This window comes from Penicillium alfredii, assembly GCF_028826965.1.
Source record: "Penicillium alfredii strain IBT 34128 chromosome Unknown utg000009l_segment0_segment0, whole genome shotgun sequence".
Classification (NCBI taxonomy): domain Eukaryota; kingdom Fungi; phylum Ascomycota; class Eurotiomycetes; order Eurotiales; family Aspergillaceae; genus Penicillium; species Penicillium alfredii.
In genome coordinates, this window is record NW_026622706.1 from 258,374 (window position 1) to 278,682 (window position 20,309).

Here is a 20,309-nt window from a genome sequence, read left to right on the forward strand (position 1 = left end):
GTACATACCCTACATACAGCACGTTATGTATGCCCAGTCCAATTTCCAGGCTAGTAGCTAGAGAGAAAGAAGCAAGGTCTACACATGGCGAAACTCGAGGCAAGACATGGCCAGTGAGAAGCACGCTGGAACACCGGGGAAGATTCCGCGGGGAATCTCAGACACTGTCTTGGTCGGGCTCAAATTGGGTTTCTGGGACATGTTCGTTCCCAATGAACAGGGTTTGAACACGCGAGTATGTACATATGGGCAAAGGAAGGGGGGGGAGCACAACAAGGGATGCCGTCGGGAGAAGGGAGAAAGCGAAGGGAAGGGACGGGACGGGAGACTGGGGAATGATCTACCGGACCGTAGCGGGTGCTACTCTACTCGCAGGATGTACATATAGCTAGTAGCACATTGAACATATGGACATGTTTTTGGCTTTAGTAGGCATGTTCCAGCACCGGGGAGACAAGCCGGGCGTGAGGATCACCGTATACATACGGCTGGTACATCCGGGAGAACGGAAGGCAATGATCGAGATAGCCTGTCGATGTCCATGGATAATGAGGTCATGGGCTTTATGGTTTCACGCAGAATATACCCTCTGTCGCACCCTCAGGGTAGTACCTCGCGTGTGTCAAGACGGACTATTGGGATATGTGCAGCAAGGAATGACCACGATTCTCCCATGGCGTGGGTACTGGAATGGGGAAAGAGCTCATGGAAGAGAAGGCCCGAGGACCACACTATTGACGTAACTAACTCTATCGGCGGATAGACAATCCATCCCTTGATAACAACGAGCAGGTACGGAAAAGAGCAGAGTAGAGTAGAGTAGTAGTAGGGGGGAATGCGGCTACGAAGACCAGTTCGGAAAAAAAAAGGTATTCAAAAGTCCAAAGGTTTTCCGAGGTTCTTCCCTTCACCCAAAAATGGATTGTTGCTACCGTGGCAGAGTATGTGTCGATCCCGTGGCGATCAAGTCAGAAACATTCTGCAAGGCTACGATGGGACCATGTGGCACTTCCGTATGGAGTATATGATAGACAGGGCCCCATCCGACATATGTCTTGATTTTGGGTCTTTTGGAGAGACCGTTGCCTGAAACTGAGGAGTAGATGTATACAAAAGTGTATGTATCTTTGCTGCCTGTTGGACAGACAACCAATTCGAGAACCCATTCGAGGGCCGACTGCGCCTCGGAAGAAAATTGCTTTAAATCATAACATAGATCAGATGAAACCATATCGACACGTCAACCCCCATCTCCAAAATATCCCTGACATGCTTCTACACTACTACTACACTAATTCTACACTAATATAATGGTCAAAACAAATAGTAAGAAAAAAAAAACCCTTGTAGGTCTAGAACAAAAGAAAGTGAAATATTGCCAAGAGTCGGTTGCCGTGACACATACGAGCCCTGAACACCCGACCTCTTCAAAACAAAATAGCCGCGCGCCCCTGGGGCCGAAAGGATTTTTATTTGATTTGATTTTGATTTTTGATTGGGTGACAGGTCTTCAAATGTGAACATTTAGACCAGGGGCGCGCGGGTGGGTACAGGGTATTCTTCTCCGGGCCAGTTGAGGCAAGCTTTGAAGCTCTTGCAGAAATAAAAATAAAGAAACAAAAGGATCAACGCACGCGATGCGGACCAGACGGGTATCGGTGTTACACTTGGCGCTGAGTTCTCTATTTCTGAACTGCTGGTGTCCGAGGTGGGACAGGAGTGGAGGTTGGGGAGAATTGCAATATTTTATTATACTTGGGGGTATACACCTATGGATATAGAGACTATATAAGGATGTAAGGATGTAAAGATAGTAGACTATAGGTGAATATCAGTATCATCTACTCGATCAGCAACTAAAGAATATAATAGGAAATCAAATAAACAAGACAACCCCAATATTGTACACGGCATGGCAGCCGTGTGGGAGCAGGGGGCATCCCTGGAGGGCATTCCCACCGTGCCATGTGTCCAACGTCAAATTCCCGGCTGCGTGCAGGTTTTCCCCCCGGTCAATGCAGTTTGAAGGGATATTGGATTGTATTCTTCATTACACACTAAATGTATTTAATATTATTATTATTTCTCCACTTCGTCCAGGATGGCATCATGTGCGTATATTGCTGCAAGGAGCCCAGACTTGATCGCCGCCACGTGAATCCAGAATTTTGGTCACAGACTTTCACTTTTTTCTTTTTCTTTTTCTTTTTCTTTTTCTTTTTCTTTTTCTTTTTTTTTCTTTTCTTTTCTTTTTTTTTGTGCTTGAACCGTGACGCGACAGTCATGATGTAATCCATTTCTCCATTTCATCCCATGTTTAAGGAGGAATTATCTTGGCTTCGGCAGGGAATCAGCCTGGTAAAAAACGGGAAAGAGTAAGAGAAAGTAACGTGAGCTCCCTTGCATGGCGCTCCCGTTGGAAATGCCTTTTTTTCTCAAGGTTCCCGGGGGAGTTGGTAATAACAATACACTTTTGGTTACATGGCTGCCATGCGAACCCTCGGCCCACTTCCCCTCTGATCCCGTGAAGCTTTCTTGATTTAAATCTTTAATATTAATTCTTAATATATTAAAAGAGTATTTTCTGTCTGATCATACCATGCTCTATGAATCACATTCTCCGGACACCTATTTTGATCCAGGTTCAGTTTCTAATCTGACATAGAGCTCAGATGTAACTCTGAATCCTCCCCGACTCCCCCAGGTCAGCCTCGTGGCACCGGTGGAGAGTGTTGCGCGCAGTAGCGCCCATCTGGGGCTTGGCGGGTACATTCCGATCTGGATTGTTTGTCTTTAAAATAATAATAATAATAATAATAATATATAATATATAATAATTTGTATCAAGGGCAACCTAAACCTTATCAGAAACCCTGGAAACCTGCAGAAAGGGGTGTCGAGAAAAGAAAAAAGAAAGAAAGAAAAGGGCTGGAAAAACCCCCTGGGCATTCAATCGTACATGAATGTAATATTACTGAGCCTCGGGCTGTCTATTCATCCTATTCATTTCTGCCTCTCTCTTCTCCACATCCCAAAGCAAGCCCTTGTGCCACGTTTCTGGTAAGCTTCTTTTGCTCCTTGCGCTCGTTATTACCTTACCCTCTCGACGTTCCCCCGGTCAAATACATAATTTCAAGGCGAAACACTGAGAGAAAAAGAGAGAAAAAAAAAAAAAAAGCGGGACTCGAACCCATTTAGATGTGTCTTCACGGGCCCCTTCGAAGGTTTCATCGGCCCCTCTAACATTACTCGATCCTTTTTACGCCCCCATTTTCTTCTCTTTCACGGCTTACTCCGTTCCCTTTCCAAGGTGATGCTGGGGTCTCCCTCGACTTTCCTTTCCTCTCCGATTCGCCAGCAATTGGAGAATATGCGATAGAGAGAGAGAGTGTGTGTGTGGAAACACCCTTGACATCCTGTGGTCCTCATTCCACTCCAAAAAACCACACCCAAAGAAAAAAAAATATTCTCAGCTTTTCAAAGATTAAAAAGAGAGGAAACACCATGGAGCCCTCCGTCACCCATCGCCCATGGGAGCCTGTCTCAGGCCCTCAGACGCCGGCTGCCTCGACGCAGACGCTACCGTCGATATCGACGCTCACCGCGAACATGAACGGCTCTGGGCCCAATCCCTCGGAGAAGTCACCCGGGAATTCATCGTTGAACACGATCGAGCGCGACTCGGGGAATTGGTCCATGCCGCAAAGCACAAGTGCGCAAACCTTTTCCTCGTCGCGGACCGCAAATGCTGACCCTCCAGGATCCTCCACCTACTCTACCGCCACCAACGGCACCGGCAACAACTATCCCTCCCTCACCTTCCTGACCTCGACCTCGCAACCCTCGCCCAATCGCGGGCACCCCGCTCCGGATCGGTCGCCGTACCCGCACGATCAATCGACGACACCCTCATCCGCGGGCGGCCAGCAGCAGCCCTCACCCAACTTCAACTCATCGCAGCCAAACTCGGCCCTCCCCTCGATCAACCAGAACTTTGACGTCCCACAGCGGGGCAGCGCCGCCGATATCCCCGAGTCCCGCCGCAGCAGTGTCGATAGTCGCATGAACCAAGGGATCAGTTCGTTGGCCATCAACCCGGCGTCGCCCTACCACAGCACCAATGCGTCGCAATCCTCGATCGTGTCGAGTCTCCAGCGGGAGCGCGGCATCACTACCGACATGAACTCATACCGGGGCCCTCGCTATTCCGGGGGCAGTCAGCCGCTGTCTCCGTTGGGTCCGCGCCCGGGCGAGCACCGCGGGTTCGCCGCTGGCCGTACGGCGCCTGCCATCTCGTCGAATCCTCGGTCAGAAATTTACAACGCGGAGGCTCCTACGGCTGGTATGGCCTATGCCTTCCCGGATCCCGATGTCGCGCGGTCTAGCTCGATCTCCTCCACAGAGAAGTCCAACCCGCCGTTCTCCCGGAAAGGTAGCACGGCCGAATCTCTCAGTAGTATGTACTCGGAATCTCGTATGCCCCGAGGTCAACATGGTAAGTTGCCCTTCAGTGTTTCTCCAGGCATAGAGAACAGATTTGCTAATCAATACAGAATTGCCCCAAAATGTACACCACCATTCCTTGCAACACAGGCAGGTCCGCGACCTGATCGGGGAAGCCGACCCGTCTGGGAACACCCCGTATAGCCGAACGCCCGAATTGCGTGTCACCCACAAGCTGGCCGAGCGAAAGCGCCGCAGCGAAATGAAGGATTGTTTCGAGGCCCTGCGTCTGCGCCTGCCCCAAGCTCAGAACAACAAGTCGAGCAAGTGGGAGACGCTGACCCGCGCCATCGATTATATTACCTCTCTGGAGAAATCGGTCACCCAAATGCGTCGGGAACACTCGGTCATGCGGACGGAGATGGAGGAACTGCGCGCGCAGCTGAACCAACAACACGCCAACGGTGCCTCGCGACCGGGCTCGATCTTCGAGCATCACCCCATGTCCACCACTCCGACCAACGGCCAGCCCCAAGCCCCTGTGTTTACCGGCTTTGGGAATGGATCGGCCGTGGCTCAGGAGCAACCGCGCACACTGCCCCCGCTCATGAATGGCTCCGTGGCCCTGATGCAGGGGATTCAATACACCGACGACCGACGGTAACCCACCAGGGAACATCCGCCACGGATGAGAAACGACTTGTCATGCTGCGAAATGCACTCACTATCGACGGCCTCGATCTATCTATTTATTTTTTTTTTCTTTTCTGTTTTCTCTTTTTATTTATGTGTTTCTACATATCCCTGTTTAGATCCGCTCTCTGAGTTGTGACTCGGAGATTCTCAAGCCGCCTTGGGGTCGGTTTACATTATACCTCATCAGGCGTGGCCCTGTCTCTTCAAACTGTTTTCTTTGTTTTTTGATCATACCCGCAGTCGCCGTGACTATTTCCTTTCTGTTATTTTGTTCCACGTGTTTTTGTTTTTGTTTTTTTTTTTTTTTTTTTAAAAAAAAACTGTCTGGGGCTCGGCCCGATTCCCCTACAGAGAGCTCCAGCTCTGTCATTTTTTTTTTTTTTTGGTCATTGTTTTTATTGACTCGCCCGGTCTTGACTGTCATTATGGCATCATCGGTCTACTGCATGGGATGAACATGATGGGAATTATGGGAACTATGGGTATGGGAACTGAAGTGGGTGTTGGGGGGGGAAGATCTCTGTACTCGATGCTGAGTATATACCAAACCACGGCAAAAGCGTGGGAAACGCTGGTTGATTCTGGTGCTCTGGTATACTTTTTCCCTGGAGTTACTCGTCCACTGGGTCTGTTCTATATGGGGGGCGTATTGAATGAATGGATTTGATTGTTCTTGAATCCTATATAACGTAGTGATCCTTCATATAACCTTGGGGGAATAGTAGAGGTGTAATCAACACAATCTATAGAAATAGACACTAAATTAAGCCTAAATAAAACATAAAAATAAACCTGAAGCTATACTTGGATCTTCTATTTTGGGCGGTCCCACTGTGATCCCCGCAAGCGCCCAACCCCCGGCGCGTAACGACGGGGCCTCGGTCTGTTTCTTCCTTCTGCCGCTGCCCCTGGTGATCCCTCTGTCAGGCCCAATCATGGGCCAATATCAGTCCCAGCTGGAGCTCTCGTTGTCTGGGATCGCTGCAGAAAATATCGTCCAGGACTCATCATTGGCGCCGAGCCCGATGACACTCGATCTTGGTCCCGGTGTCTAGATCAACCTGAGCTGGTGAGCTTGGGCTGGGATGTGCTGCAGAAATAGAGCTTTGTCTTTTTGCTTCTTTTGCTTTCTCTTTTATTCATTCTTTGTGTCTCTTTGTCCTGGCGTTGCCTTTCTTTGTCTGAATGGCTTGACACTCTATTCATCATTCACTCTTTCATCGGGGAATGACTCGCCAGCCAATTGAGGTCTTGTCTCATATGTTATATTAATAGAAACCGCGCTCTTTGTATCCCATAGTCGTCTGTTGCAGACGCTCTGCGTTCTTTCTTCCATCCTCATTTCCTTACTCTTGCGTGACCGTGGAATTCTCCCTCCAACACACATGGTGCGTCTGTGAACGGGGATCTGCGTCGAGTGTTTCTGCTCACAACTCCCTCTCTCCCAAAAAAGCAGTTATTTGGCAAGAAAAAGATTTCACGATGGTCTCCAAGCGGCACAAGTCACATCCAGATCTGCCTGTCCCGGTCCCCAACTTCCCACTGTCGTCGCCAATCAGCGAGGAAATCTCGAGCCCGTCCTGCTCATCCGAGGACCGAGATCTAGAAAGGAACAGGCCCTTTGACTTCTTGGTTAAAGCTACAAAACAGAAAGAGTCCAAGTCTGGGAAAGGCGCGAGTCGCTCACCTAACCTCTCGCGTCGAGACCGACATGCTGGAGATAATACTCGCATCCCGAGCATCCGGGGCATCACAAAGAAAAAGAAGAATGCCGCAAAGCCCTTGGGACTCAATCTAATCACGGACTTCTCACTGACTAGTCCCAAGAAACGGCCCCAGGATACTGCCGCCCCCTTCGTGGACTTGAATGACCTGAAGCAGTTGTCCAAGGTGCGGGAAAAGGAGCGATCTGCCCAGAGAGCCAAGGATGTTGTCAAGAAGAGGACCTCGCGGGGGTTTCAGCGGCTGCCTGATGAGAATGGGCAGTCAAGTAACGATGCTGTGTCCCTGGATCCCAAGTCACAAAACCCGTTCAGCGACAATGCTGGTCATGAACTCTCGCCCTCGGACCGCCATGTCATGATCGGACTGAGTGTGCCGCGCAGCGAGTCCCTAGACAGATCTCGAGACCTCGACAGTACAGGCGATTTGAATGCGCCGCCCACTCCGTCCATTATTATCACCCCAGCCTGTGAGGATACGCCCTGGTCGACGTCGAGTCCCGAGGCCCAGCGTCCTAGGGCTACATCCAGCATTTACTCTCAACCCACCCCACGGCTATGGCAGAACGAGTCTGATATCCCGCCTGTACCTGCCATCCCAGCGGTACACTCGGGGACAAGAACTAACACTACTGATACCGATCTCCTCAAGTCTCAGAATTCCTCTGCAGCCAAGAAGCAACGTCCAGTCTCTACCAGCACCGAGTTCGAGGAAGATAGCCCGCAGCGACAGACACCTTCAGACGAAAATGGCCGGACTCCGCTCAGTCCACTGAGCGTCAACACCGAGACCAACAGACCCCAATCACAAGGATGGTGGACGTACCTCCTCTCGCCGCTCCTCAAACACTCCAGCCCACTCACAAGCAAAAAGTCACCCACCAGCCCCGGGTTCCCTCCAACCTCATCTCCCATAACACCAGCCACGCAAGCACCAACCAAGGAATGGTGGCAGAAAGAGAAAGAAGTGTCCTGCTTCTCACCCGACACCCCCGAAACCGTCGCCCCGACTCGCTGGCCCGATGACAACACAAATGTCGAGCAGTCGCGGTCCCTGGGTATCACCAATGACGAGCCCATGCCCGCTGCAACGACTGCAACGAACCGCCAGACCACCATGTCGTTCATGTTTCCCGGTCGTCCGATCCAGGGCCACGCGGCCGAGTACTACCAGGCGTGTGCGCATGAGCTTTTCAGCAGGACACCTTATTTCGAGTGTTTCAACCACATCTGCTCTCTCACTCCGGCCAATACCACTGTCATCAATGAGACTTGTGCCGCGGCTGGCGTGCCTAGTGATCGGGGCTTGGCTCTTGTCGAGGTTGATCCCCCCTCCACTACTCAAATTTATAAGAGCCAGGCCGGGCTTACTGGGACTGGAAATCTGGGCACAGAGGCACACGGGTTGCTAATTGATGTTGACTCACCTGTGCATGGGACCACGCGTGGTACTGCTGCTACCGCTACTAGAGATGCCCCGTCACCCGTCTCTGATACCGATTCCGAATGGTGGGCGTCGCCTGTGCTTGATCAGAAGGAGAAGGCGTCCGAAATGTCTGAGAAACCGAAACCTACTGAGAAAAGCTTGCCTGAGTTGCCGCTGTCTGCGAAGGAGCCTGTTTCGCAACCTCCTTCTCAAGAACCAGCTCCTGCGCCATCTACGGAAACGTCTGAGAAACAACCGCCAGCTCCTGTTCCTGTCCCTGCTCCTGCTCCATCTCCTCCCGCTCCCCATGCTTCCTCTGCTCCTCCTGCCGCTCCCATTCCTGTTGCGCCTCCAGCGCACCTTGTTCCTCCTGCTCCTGCTCCTGCTCCTCCAGAACCTCCTGCTCAGCCTGCCCAGCCGGCTCAACCTGCTCCTCCACAAATCATTTACAACATTGCACCACCAGCAAACAACTTCCCCTATCCCGTACCACCTGCGCCAGTTCCGCAGACGGCTGTTACAGCGGAGAGAGCCGTGTCGCAATACGTCGCCATCTTCCCTCCTCACCAAGGCACACAGCAAGCCGTGCCAGCTCCGGTAGCACCACAGCCAGATCCACCTGCCAAACTCCAAGACTCTGCTCAAGGATCGGAATCGCCCAAAGCGCTACCAATACCGCAGCAGCCAGCAGCACACCCACAAGGCCCAGGATGGCGACAACTGCAACAGGCACCTCCGCCCGCGACTGAGCCAATATCTCCCGGTTTCCAGCACGCAGCAGGAGGAGAAGGATCAATGCCGCTGTCAGAAATGCATGCCCCGGCGCCTGCATACACGCAATTTCCCCGAGATGCTCCCCTCCCGCCGCGATATGATCTTCATTCCGCGCCACGGGCCGCGGTGATGAATCCCACAGGCCAAAGAGGACCGGTGGAGGCCCGACGCCAGCGACTAGAAAGAGAAGATGCCGTTGGTCGGAAAATCGGCGGTCTGTGGCGCGGACGGGGTCCTGTCAGCAAGAAGGGATGCTTTGGGCGTCCAGGACGAGAGGGCCGGCTGCGACGAAGATGGTATTTTGCCATTGCGAGCTTCTTTCTCATTATCGTAATTCTGGCCATTGTGCTGGCAATTACGTTAACCAAGAAGGGAGCTGCCATGCCTGTTGAATCGAGATGGCTCAATTTGACGGGCTACCCGCCTATGCCAACGGGCGTTTCAACCATTGCTGGGACTGATACGCGGGTTTACAAGTCGAGCTGCATTAAGCCCTCGTCTCTGTGGAGCTGTGCACTCCCTCCGGACGAACACGCCCACAACAAGCCCTACAATGCCGATGAGCCTAGTTTCCGGGTTGAGATCCGGTTCCGCAACGGGACCTATGACCATAGCACCGAGACTGGAAGCCCGAAGTCTGCACGACAGTTGCACGCCAGAGATGAAAGTAGCGTATTCAAGGCATCGCCCTCGCCTCCCAGCGTGGCAGATCAAAAGTTCCTCGGCAACACGACAGACAGCAATGCCGAGCCCTACGCCGGCGAAGAGACGCCCTTCTACATGACCATTCTCTCGCCCGTGCCTCTCTCCTCGACAAAGGTCTTCCGCCGCTCCAAAGACAACACCTTCCCCAATTTGACCGCCATCATCCCCGCCCCAAGCGAGAACTCCGACGGCACAGCCGCCGCAGCAACTCTCTACCCACTCCCCGAATCGCAGCCCGTCCGGCTGTTCGACCGAGGGAAGTCGACTGAGCACTACGGGTTCTACACGTACTTTGACAAATCCATATTCCTGGAATCTCTCGCAGCCCTAAACGGCAGTTCGGGTGACAATAGCCCCAGCGACGCCGACGGTGGTTCCAGCAAGAAAGACGCCCGCACACGCTGCACCTGGTCGCAGACGCGGTTTCTCGTCCAGATCTGGACGCAGCCTGTACAGCTTGGTCGGGAGTTGGTATCTGCTAGCTACGGTAACAGCAGCAGCAGCAGCAGCAGCACAGTTTCTGCAACCTCGACCTCAGCCTCTGGATCGAAATCCTCTTCGTCGGCTACGAACTTTACGCGGCCCGGTTCGTTCCCTTACCCGATTACCATCACGCTGGACCGACATGGCGGGTCCCAGAAAAAGAAGCTGGTGTATTGCTATGGAGTCGAGGAGGACGGTCATTTCAATATCACGAATAAAAAGCTGCAGATCGAGGAGCGGGGCATCGGCGGGACACTGGTAAATCCTGCTTCGGGGATATTCGATAACCTTGGTGATGACTCGTCATCCTCGTCTTCGTCTAATGGTTCGACATGGGGTGGAACTGATGGTGGGACTGGGGGTTGTGAGTGCCAATGGACGAACTGGGTATCCAAAGATTAGGAGGGACTGTTTCTATGATCTTTCGCATTTTACTACTTTCCCCCTTTTCTCTGTTTCTTTCTCTGTTGTTACTTGTTTCTTCTTTCTGCTTTGCATACTGTTTGGTGTACATCTGGGAGGTACTCGTTTCTGTTTTAACCCTGTGCTCTTGCATGTTTCTAGGAGGTTATATCAGCTGTCTTTCGTGTCTACATAATCCAAGGAAAGCTAAAATTCTGATAATTCAATTTCAATACATTTCCACAGACTCTTTTTTGATTTTAGGGTTTCTTCTCAAGAGGTATGCATCGATTCTCAACATTAGAGTTTACCGACCCTAAGAAACTCTCTGAAGAATTCTTTTCGCTTTTCTATAAATAGCCTATGACTACGACAGAGTCTATGATTGCATTGGCCGATAGAGTTTGCCCGAAGTCAATGAGCGTTCGAGTCAAAGTCTGCCCAGCAGTTTTCTGGTCTGGTAGAGAATAGGCATCCTGGAAACCCCATGTCCAGAGATCCTTACTGTGTACTCTACAGAGAAAGTGAACAACTCCATCCAAGATTTTTTTTTTCCGTTTTTATTAACATTAAATTACTTTCTTATATATCCTCGTACAAAACAACATCATCCGTAAACGCCTGCCGCGGCTACCACTGTCCTTCTAATCCATTCCTCTTCTATACCCACCAAACCTGATGAACTGGACAGCAGCCAATATATCAAGCCAGATCCGAATGGATTATCAGAATAGGCAAGGAGGAAAGAAAAGAAAGAGATCAGAGGAAACCGAACCGAACACCGGCATCATAAAACGAAGAAACCAAAGCAAAGACACACGGATTCATTACATCCAAAGCCCTGGAAAAGCAAAGCTTTCTATGCCAGGAGCATGACAGCACCGTAGGCAACACTGCCCATGATAGCACCAGCCTGGGGGATGGAGACCTTGGAGCCCGGGTTGGAGGGGGCGAAGCCGCTGGGCGAGGCACCGCTGCTGGTGCCAGAGCCAGAGCCCGAACCAGAGCCGGAGCCGGAGCCAGATCCAGAGCCCGAGCCAGAGCCCGAGCTGGAGCCCGAGCTGGAGCCGGAGCCGGAGCCGCCGACACCAGCACTGCTGGAGGCACCGGAGCCACCGTGGTGAGGAGCGGGGGACTTGGTGGGCACGACGGCGCCGCTGGTGTGATGGCAGCGGACGCAGGGGGTGGTGGGGGTCACAGCGGCGGTGCTGGTGGCACCCTCGGAATGCACGCTCTTGACGTGGCCCGGCTCAGCCTTGGGGACACCGGCGTGGACGCCGGCGGCGAGGGCCAGGATGGCAACGGGGGCGGAGAAGTGCATTGTTGTTATGGTTTTTGAAAAACGATTGGATCAAAAAGATGAGGGCTTCTTGTCTGAACGAATGACAAGGCGAGCTGAATATCGATATTAGTATATGGTTCGCAGGTAGATAGAATATAGGGCTGAAACAGCTTTCAGCCCTGGCGATAGGATTGCCATACCTTGGTGGATCTGATGCTAATGCGATGGAAGTAGTAAGAAAGGGGAGAAGTCGGAACTGGGTCCCGGGGGTGACCAGGACCCTGTTCTTATAGATGCTGGGGGGTGTCCAAATCCGGCCATGTCGGGTCAATAAGGTTGTTAATGATGACATCCAGCTAGAAAAGCAGAATTTTTTTTTCTCCTTTTGCCATCTGCCTGTACCTCTGCCCTCGATCAGACCCTTGGGTCAACAATCCAAAGTTGAGCCTTTTCCTGTCGTCGATTTCCGCATCCGGGGGAGACGCGCGGATGTCACTCTGGATCCCCTTTGGGTTCCCGGCCGAGCCCGGCTCCGCTATGCAACGTTGACCCAAAATGTGTTAGGATCTCTTCAGAACTGAGACCATCATAATTTCTCAAATGAACTGGTGGGGCGCGTGAAGGAGTAATCGAATCGAGCAATCAAGGGTATGTTAAAAGTCACGTGATATTCCCTGAATAGGCAAGTGTTCATCGCAAGCGGAACAACCAACACAACAGAAGTGACGCCGCCAACGGGACATTCCAGGAAGATCAGCAAGTACAGTAGGTTTTCAGTAAATGGTCATAGTGGAGAAGCTTCGTTTTCAGAGGAAATTTCGATGGGTCTCTGGGGAACACGCGTTGCGGGAGAGAATGTGGCTTTGAGACAATGAGTGGAGAGGTCTCCAGTTGCCTGGATGGTTGGGGTTACTGCAAGGAGAAAGTGGTCTGGCATAAAATCCAGAGACATGGTTATTGAAGCCCTTTGTTGGGCGTTGTGATCTCGTGGGGTGGTTGGCTTCCTCCGAAGTATAAGAGGAGGATGAGACCCCATGAAGAAGCATGGTTTTGTTCCTGAGGCTGACTTGGCATTATACTAACTGATTTAATATGTAGATAATTGCATAGAAGCAGATGCAAATTCGATGATGTTCGTAATAATAGGTGTGCGCGAAACATACTGGACTTCAACGACTTCGGTGTAGATCATCGTCTTGAGGAAGCCGGACAGATCATCACCAGTCGATCAGTCACTATACACTGCAATCGGCAAATTGTCCATGTCAAACTCATGGCTCTCTGTCCGGAAAATCACGAAGACAGCTGACACCTGTAACCCCGGTCGGCTATCGAGGAATGTGCATAGATGGCATTTGCGATGGCGCCAGAACACCTGGGCACATTTCCTGTGCATGTCATCCAAGTGTGAAATGAAGTCGGCTGCTATTGTTCTCAGACATAGCTATCACCAGCAGAGTCAAAACATGCAAGATGCACGTCATTCGAAAATAGAGCCGATTTGTTGGTTGGACATGGGGTTTCTCCAATGACGAGGTTTGTTTAGAAACTGCTGTTTAGGTCGGAGGTCTGAAGCCAGACTGTGTATAGCAGTAAACCAACACTCTCTAGAATACACACGAATACTCTGTATCCAGACTAAGAATATATGAAGAGATAGATCCATGGATCAAACAATTCAAAATTCCAAGACAACCTCGGGCGCCCTGAAGGCTTGGCGGGCCAACCCGGCCCGCCGTCGATCTCCCTTTCTGCTCCTCAACCGATCGCTCCCCCCTCGAATATCTGCGGCTGCTCACAGCCATGCGTGATCTCAGTCCTTCTCTCTTATCTCCCGCCAACTACGACGGCGATGCCGCCTCCCTGCGATCACCCTCGGAGCAGGACTCCGACTCCGAAGACGATGAGTTCCTCAGCCATGAACGCAACACCTTAGAGCTTGCCGAACATGACCGAGCCGTGCTGGAGGATGAAGAAGAGTTGGAGAAGTTGCTGACAAGGCGTGGTCCTGCTCATGGGCTACGCAGGATGCTTAGTCCAAACGCCAGCAGTGTGCGCATCGGGAAACGAGAACAGCGTCGGGCTCGAAAAGAGGCTCGAAAAGCACGCCGGGAGAGAGTCAGCGAAGAGGGTGAACTGATGTATGAAATGGAAGAAGGGTTTGGTGATGACGAGATCTCCCTCATTAGCCGGTCATCGTCAAAGTTGAACGGGAAGGAGGAATACATTGACGAGCCGGTAACGCAGCCCGACTGACCTGGGAGAAACCCATGCTAATCTGTCAATTTGCTGTGGATAGACTCGGTTCTCATGGCGGAGATATCTTCTGATCTTTGCGGTGATTCTTGTTCTCTTCCTCATCCTCATCCTGGGCTCATACAAGGCCTCGACCGGCTTCCGGGTTTCGCGCACTCGTTCTAAACCGCTCCTCTCAAACGGTACGGCACTTTTTGCACCAACCACCATTCTTATCTCGCTGGATGGGTTTCGTGCCGATTTCCTCCAAGACCGCAGTGTGACCCCGGCCCTCAATGCCCTCATCGCCGACGGCGTGTCCCCACGATACATGCACCCCAGCTTCCCGAGCGTGACATTCCCCAACCATTTTACACTTGTGACAGGGCTCTACCCCGAGAGTCATGGAATTGTGGGCAATAATTTCTGGGATCCGGAATTAGAAGAATCATTTTACTACACCCACACCGATGTGAGCATGCAACCCAAATGGTGGAATGCGGAGCCACTCTGGGAGACGGCGGAAAAACAAGGAGTGAAGAGCGCGATTCACATGTGGCCGGGGTCTGAGGCACACATTGGAGAGCAGGAACCGACCTTTTTGGACCAATATAATGGCACCGAGGCGTTGTCGCGCAAGGTGACCAGCATTCTCGAGTTCCTCGATCTTCCCGGCGTGGAAGACGAGTCGCAGATTACACCCGAGCGGCCACAATTCATCGCCGCGTATGTTCCCGATGTTGATCGGGACGGACACAACTACGGGCCTAACAGCACCGAAGTTCGAAACACGGTCCACAATGCAGATGGTATGATTGCAGGGCTCATGGCAGGCCTGGAGGACCGCAACCTAACTCACGTGGTGAATATTGTCATCGTCTCGGACCACGGCATGGCCAGCACATCCACGGACCGACTGGTGCAGCTCGAAGACCTGGTCGATACAAGCTTAATCGAGCATCTTGACGGATGGCCATCGCGCGGCTTGCGTCCCAAGCGTCCTGAAGACCTTCCAGTTCTGCAGAAGCAGCTAGAAAAGGTGGCAGACAAGTACGCGCATGCTGTCCAGATCTACACCCGAGAGACGATGCCTGAGCGCTACCATTTCACCAATAACGACCGCATTGCGCCTCTGTGGGTCATCCCTAAGGCGGGCTGGGCCATTGTCGAACGACCAGAATTCGACGCCCACAAAGCCCAGAAAATGGGCGAGGTCTACCATCCGAAAGGAATCCACGGATATGACCATGAACACCCGCTGATGCGAGCCATCTTCATCGCCCGCGGTCCAGCCTTCCCATACACGCCCAACAGTCGGTTGGAAGCATTTCGTAAGTGACTGTCCCATTATCAGCCATGGATTCGAACTGACCCATTCTCTTTAGAAAATATCGAAGTATATAATATTGTCTGCGACTCCTTGGGAGTCGACCCGCGCCCCAATAATGGTACCTTACATCTTCCACTGGAGCCGGTGGGCTTGCACTCCGACGACCGCGCGCCCGCCACTAATCAGCCAGCGAATCTGCCCATCCACACTTCGACCACAGAAGGGCCAAGTGTACCTACAATCTCCGCGGCAGCAAAGCCGACCGCTGGGGATTCTCACAAGGCAGACAAAACGACATGGTGGAAGAGTTTCTGGGGTAAAGTTGACGTGTGGAAGCAGTGGGCTGGTGAAATGTTCTCTGCGGAAAAGGACAATCACCCGGGGTCGCGACGATGAGTGGGCTTTGTACACTTGCTAGATACCCATGTTGATAATCTGTAATCTATAACGCATCATGTCAAAATGGAAAGAATTGGAGTTGAGTACACCGCTAGATGTAAATCTATGGATGTGCGAAGAGAATTGGGTTGGGATAGTTGCTGGGTTGTGTAGTGTAGCATTAACTGGCCAAATGATATTATCCAATGCCAAGTGGTCGAGTGGAACTTGACTATCTTTCTTCCTTGGTCTAGTGGTGATGATTTCCGCTTGTCATCTTGTGATAAGCGCGGGAGACCGGGGTTCGATTCCCCGAGGGAGAGTCATCTTTTTTATTTATTTTATAAATTTAGTTTCTGGACTAATGCATCTTCTTTCTTCCTTTCTCTTCACCACCTCCGTACCTCCAGGCTACATCAACATTTGACTGGTTCATAGTCGTTCCGATTCACCGCCACGTCTACCCATTGCGCAGGCAACTTGCATCTCCGACAACAACTGCGACAAAATGACTCAAGCCCAGGCAGAAGCCGCAGTAGCACAACCGCCGCAGTTCAGATACTCAATCACATTGGTTGTGGCTGCGACCATGCACATCCCCCGTTAACCCGGAACTCCCAATTGGGCGACCAAAAAGCGATGATGCAGCGCCATGCGAAGGCCCAACCGATGAGGCTGAAAACATTGGTGGTCTATAAAGACCAGGCTCATGGAGGGGTAAAGAGAGTATTTTCTCCCACGGGAGATTCACTTGTGTTCTTTACAATTCATTCGCCCAGCATGGCTTACAACCAAACCTATGCCTCGACGACGGGGCTTCCTCTGTCCTCTTCGGACACGGCCATGCTAGAGGCGCTGGTGCCGGGGTACACGTTCTTCTCGCGCATCGCCATGTCGTACCTCAAAATTGACCTCACGGCCTACCTCGGCGTGCTGGTCAGCATGACTGTGCTCGGCGCTTCTCTGCGCTACAGTCTTCACGGAGCCCAGAGTTTCTTCAAGAAGTATTTCGTGTCGACGGCAGAAATCCGGCTGGAAGACGAGGTCTTCCGATATCTGATGTACTGGCTGTCGCGGCAAGCGTTCATGAAACGCACCAACCGGGTCGTGGCGGGGGTCAAGTCCAACGGCTACTGGAACGACGACGAGGGCTCGGGCGACGAAGACATGCCCGGCGCCGCGGGAGGCGACGAGTGGGACGAGCCCGGGAGCGGGGCCAACGCCAGGTCATTCGACGACTTCTGGGCCAAGCTGGTCCGCCGCGACAAGTACCGGCGCATGCGGTTCACGCCGGCGCAGGGACGCCACATCTTCTGGTTCCGGGGCCAGCCGCTGATGCTGGAGCGCGAGGAGCGGGAGTCGCCGCTGCGCTGGGTGCTGGACAACGAGCGCCTGTATCTCTCGTGTCTGGGTCGCAACCCGGCCATCCTCAAGGCGCTGCTCGCCGAGGCTCAGCAGGCCTTTGTGGAGCGCGACGCCAACCGCACGGTCATCTACCGCGGCCAGCGCTACTCTGACGGGGGGTCGACCTTTGACTGGATTCGGTGTATGGCGCGGTCGCCGCGCCCGCTGTCGACTGTCGTCCTCGACCATGCCCAGAAACAGGCCTTTGTCGACGACATCAAGGAGTACCTGCACCCGCGCACCCGCCGCTGGTACTCCAACCGCGGCATTCCGTACCGCCGTGGCTACCTGTTGCATGGGCCCCCGGGCACGGGCAAGACCAGTCTATGTTTCGCGGCCGCAGGCCTGCTGGGTCTGAAACTGTACCTGCTGAACCTGAACTCGCGCACTCTCGACGAAGACAGTCTGGCCGCGCTGTTCTCGGACCTGCCGCGTCGCTGCATCATACTCCTCGAGGACGTCGACACGGCCGGCATCACGCACAACCGAGGCAAGAGCAAGACCTCCGACTCAAAGAACGACGTGGGGCCGGCTGGGCTTGCAGAAGGCAATGCCTCGTCGGCCGCAGGGGAAAACGGAAATTCTGGTGTGGAAACCCCCGAGAAGGACGGCATCACGCTGTCGGGACTACTCAATGTGATCGACGGCGTTGCTGCTAGCGAGGGTCGCATCCTCGTCATGACGACCAACCACGCCGACAAGCTGGACGCGGCGCTGCTGCGGCCCGGCCGTGTCGACATGAGCATTGTGTTTGGGTATACTACGCGCGCCGATATCGAGGAGCTGTTTACCTCCATCTACGTGACCATGGAGGGCGACCTGCCCCGTACGTCGGCGTCTCGACGACTCAATGGCACATCCAAAGCCGTGGATGGGGGTGTCGCTGGAAAACGAGAAATCCCCAAGGCTTCGCCCGAGAAGGTTGACACTTGTACAAGAGAGAAGGAAGAAGAGGAACTCCAGGGACGCATCGAGGCTTTACGTGTCCGCATCAATGCGTTGGCTGCCGAGTTTGCATCGCTGGTCCCGAGCGGCGAGCTTACGGCCGCTGAGATCCAGGGCTATCTACTCATGCACAAGGACTCGCCTGAAGCGGCTATCAGTGGAGCGGCGGCTTGGGTGAGTGAAGTGCAGGAGAAGAAGCGGGCGCGCGAGGAGAAGCTTGATTAGGGTTGAGAATACACGCCTGGTGTAGATATCAGTACATTTATGAATGACGTGTCTGCAGTTGAAGAAGCGTTAGCCAAAATCTAGCAATGAATTTTCGCTCCACTTTGAGTCAATGGTTTGGCTATCACACATGAAGTACGTCAGAATATTGCGCATCTTTTTGCTATGGTATGCAGGGGTCAACCCTCGTGTACAGACTGGAGTCTCACTGGATTCTCCGCTCGTCCCGCCGTCGGAGGAATTTAATGACAGCAACAAAGAACTTTCTGTGGCGCTAGAAAACACAAGGGAAAAAAAAAAAGAAAAGACCAAAATGCTGCTCCAGAGCTGGGGTATATCAACAAAATTCAAATTCCCAAGGACACAAACACCGCAGCCTAGACAACGACAACCCTGTTGCCGAAGAAGCGGACCTTGGCGGCATACATGCAGCGCTCCGTCTTATCATGGCACCAGCCATGGAAGAGCATGCCATCAGGGAAAAGCGAGCCGTCACCAAGCAAAGTTTTCGAGAGACTGCGCAGCGAGGCACCACCAGGCGACTTGAGACCGTACTGGCCCGGCTTAAGTAGCTGGGCATTATCCTTCTGCCAGGGCCCAGTAACATTGGCAGCAGTAGCATAGCGCAGGTCATACTGGTCGGAGTTGTAGCAGTGGGTAGAGTAGAAGAGGAAGTAGGTGCCAGCATGGTGGAAGATATAGGGGGCCTCGACGAGCGGGCCATCGTTGTCGCTGGTGGCGCGGTCGATCATCTGGATGGGCTTGCCAACGGGCGTGATGCCGTCCTCGCGCACCTTCTGCAGCATCAGCGGGGTGGGCTTCAGTGGCGGGATGCTGTTCCCGCATTCGCCCTTGCCGATTGTGTTGCCGTTTACTTTGTAGGTCACGTAGCGCGTGCCGTCGATGTCTTGGAAGCCCGAGGCGTCGATTGCGCCGCCTTGGTCGAAGGGACAGGCGAAGGGCTCGTCGCTGGGCTCGTAGGGCCCTGAGGGGTCGTTGGCGATGCCGGTGCCGACGCATTGGCGGTTTTCGTCGCGCTTGGTTGGACTGGAGTAGTACATCACGTATTTTCCGTCGGCCTGGAAGGTGTAAGTATATTTCCAATTGTGTGTCGGTGTAGATTTGCATATATCTATACATCCCTACATCTAACCACCCATGTATCTATAGATCATGTATAGATCCATGATATAGATGATAGATGCGATGTATATCGATAGACGCAATGGAATAAACATACCCGCTGAATAACATCCGGCGCCATGGCCAGGATGGTGTTGGGCTGCTCCCATTCAGCCACCTTGGGCATCGGGCTCTTATTGAGGGAGGTCCAGTTCGAGAAGTTGTCTGACTCGGCAACCTGCATGCGCAGGCCGTTTCCAATCGTCCCAAAGGCATACCATTTCCCATTACTGGCCTTCAAGAACGCCGGGTCTGGGAAGTCGGTATCGAGAGCCAGCCAGGGATCCCGCTTGACAGGGACGGAGGGCGTCCGCTTCGGTATATACGGCAAGCCGAAGACGGGGGCCACGGCGAGGGTGAGAGTCGCCAATGAAGAAAAAGGGAGTGACAAGAGCTGCATTTTTCTTTTTCTTTTTTTCTTGTTTTTATTGCAAGGCAGCTATTTGCAACAGAACAAATAAAGGAATGTCAGCAATTGAATGCACACAAATGAGCGGACTAAGTATAAATGAGAGAGGAGGCCTAATATGGGAGCCGCTGGATTGTAAAGATTCACCTAGGCGGATGCTAGTCAAGTCTTATATATTTTCTTCTCTATATATGGAAGAGATATGCCCAAAGGGCACTGCCCACCGTTGCTCGGCCCACCCTTTGCTCGACATCACACAGGTGGATTGG

General features: G+C 52.7%; 7 protein-coding genes across 7 annotated transcripts; 5 read left to right on the top strand and 2 right to left on the bottom strand.

The window, feature by feature from the left end:
* Positions 1 to 3,504: 3,504 nt before the first annotated feature.
* Positions 3,505 to 5,107, top strand: NUU61_006013 (uncharacterized protein; the record flags this gene model as incomplete). Its single annotated transcript, XM_056656541.1, has 2 exons — positions 3,505 to 4,495; positions 4,554 to 5,107. The coding sequence occupies 2 exons, from the start codon at positions 3,505 to 3,507 to the stop codon at positions 5,105 to 5,107; spliced, it is 1,545 nt and encodes a 514-aa protein (XP_056509341.1).
* Positions 5,108 to 6,621: 1,514 nt separating this feature from the next.
* On the top strand, positions 6,622 to 10,650 carry NUU61_006014 (uncharacterized protein; the record flags this gene model as incomplete). Its single annotated transcript, XM_056656542.1, has 1 exon — positions 6,622 to 10,650. One exon carries the CDS (start codon positions 6,622 to 6,624, stop codon positions 10,648 to 10,650), a length of 4,029 nt encoding a protein of 1,342 aa, XP_056509342.1.
* Positions 10,651 to 11,509: 859 nt separating this feature from the next.
* Positions 11,510 to 11,971, bottom strand: NUU61_006015 (uncharacterized protein; the record flags this gene model as incomplete). The annotated part of the gene is made up of 1 exon (XM_056656543.1): positions 11,510 to 11,971. One exon carries the CDS (start codon positions 11,969 to 11,971, stop codon positions 11,510 to 11,512), a length of 462 nt encoding a protein of 153 aa, XP_056509343.1.
* Positions 11,972 to 13,735: 1,764 nt separating this feature from the next.
* NUU61_006016 (nucleotide pyrophosphatase/phosphodiesterase family protein) lies at positions 13,736 to 15,893 on the top strand (the record flags this gene model as incomplete). The annotated part of the gene is made up of 3 exons (XM_056656544.1): positions 13,736 to 14,170; positions 14,232 to 15,498; positions 15,553 to 15,893. 3 exons carry the CDS (start codon positions 13,736 to 13,738, stop codon positions 15,891 to 15,893), a joined length of 2,043 nt encoding a protein of 680 aa, XP_056509344.1.
* Positions 15,894 to 15,951: 58 nt separating this feature from the next.
* NUU61_006017 (uncharacterized protein) lies at positions 15,952 to 16,313 on the top strand (the record flags this gene model as incomplete). The annotated part of the gene is made up of 2 exons (XM_056656545.1): positions 15,952 to 16,023; positions 16,050 to 16,313. 2 exons carry the CDS (start codon positions 15,952 to 15,954, stop codon positions 16,311 to 16,313), a joined length of 336 nt encoding a protein of 111 aa, XP_056509345.1.
* Positions 16,314 to 16,655: 342 nt separating this feature from the next.
* On the top strand, positions 16,656 to 18,449 carry NUU61_006018 (BCS1 and AAA domain-containing protein; the record flags this gene model as incomplete). Its single annotated transcript, XM_056656546.1, has 1 exon — positions 16,656 to 18,449. One exon carries the CDS (start codon positions 16,656 to 16,658, stop codon positions 18,447 to 18,449), a length of 1,794 nt encoding a protein of 597 aa, XP_056509346.1.
* A 377-nt stretch (positions 18,450 to 18,826) lies between these two features.
* NUU61_006019 (glycoside hydrolase family 43 protein) lies at positions 18,827 to 20,031 on the bottom strand (the record flags this gene model as incomplete). The annotated part of the gene is made up of 2 exons (XM_056656547.1): positions 18,827 to 19,528; positions 19,690 to 20,031. 2 exons carry the CDS (start codon positions 20,029 to 20,031, stop codon positions 18,827 to 18,829), a joined length of 1,044 nt encoding a protein of 347 aa, XP_056509347.1.
* Between the last annotated feature and the right edge of the window lie 278 nt (positions 20,032 to 20,309).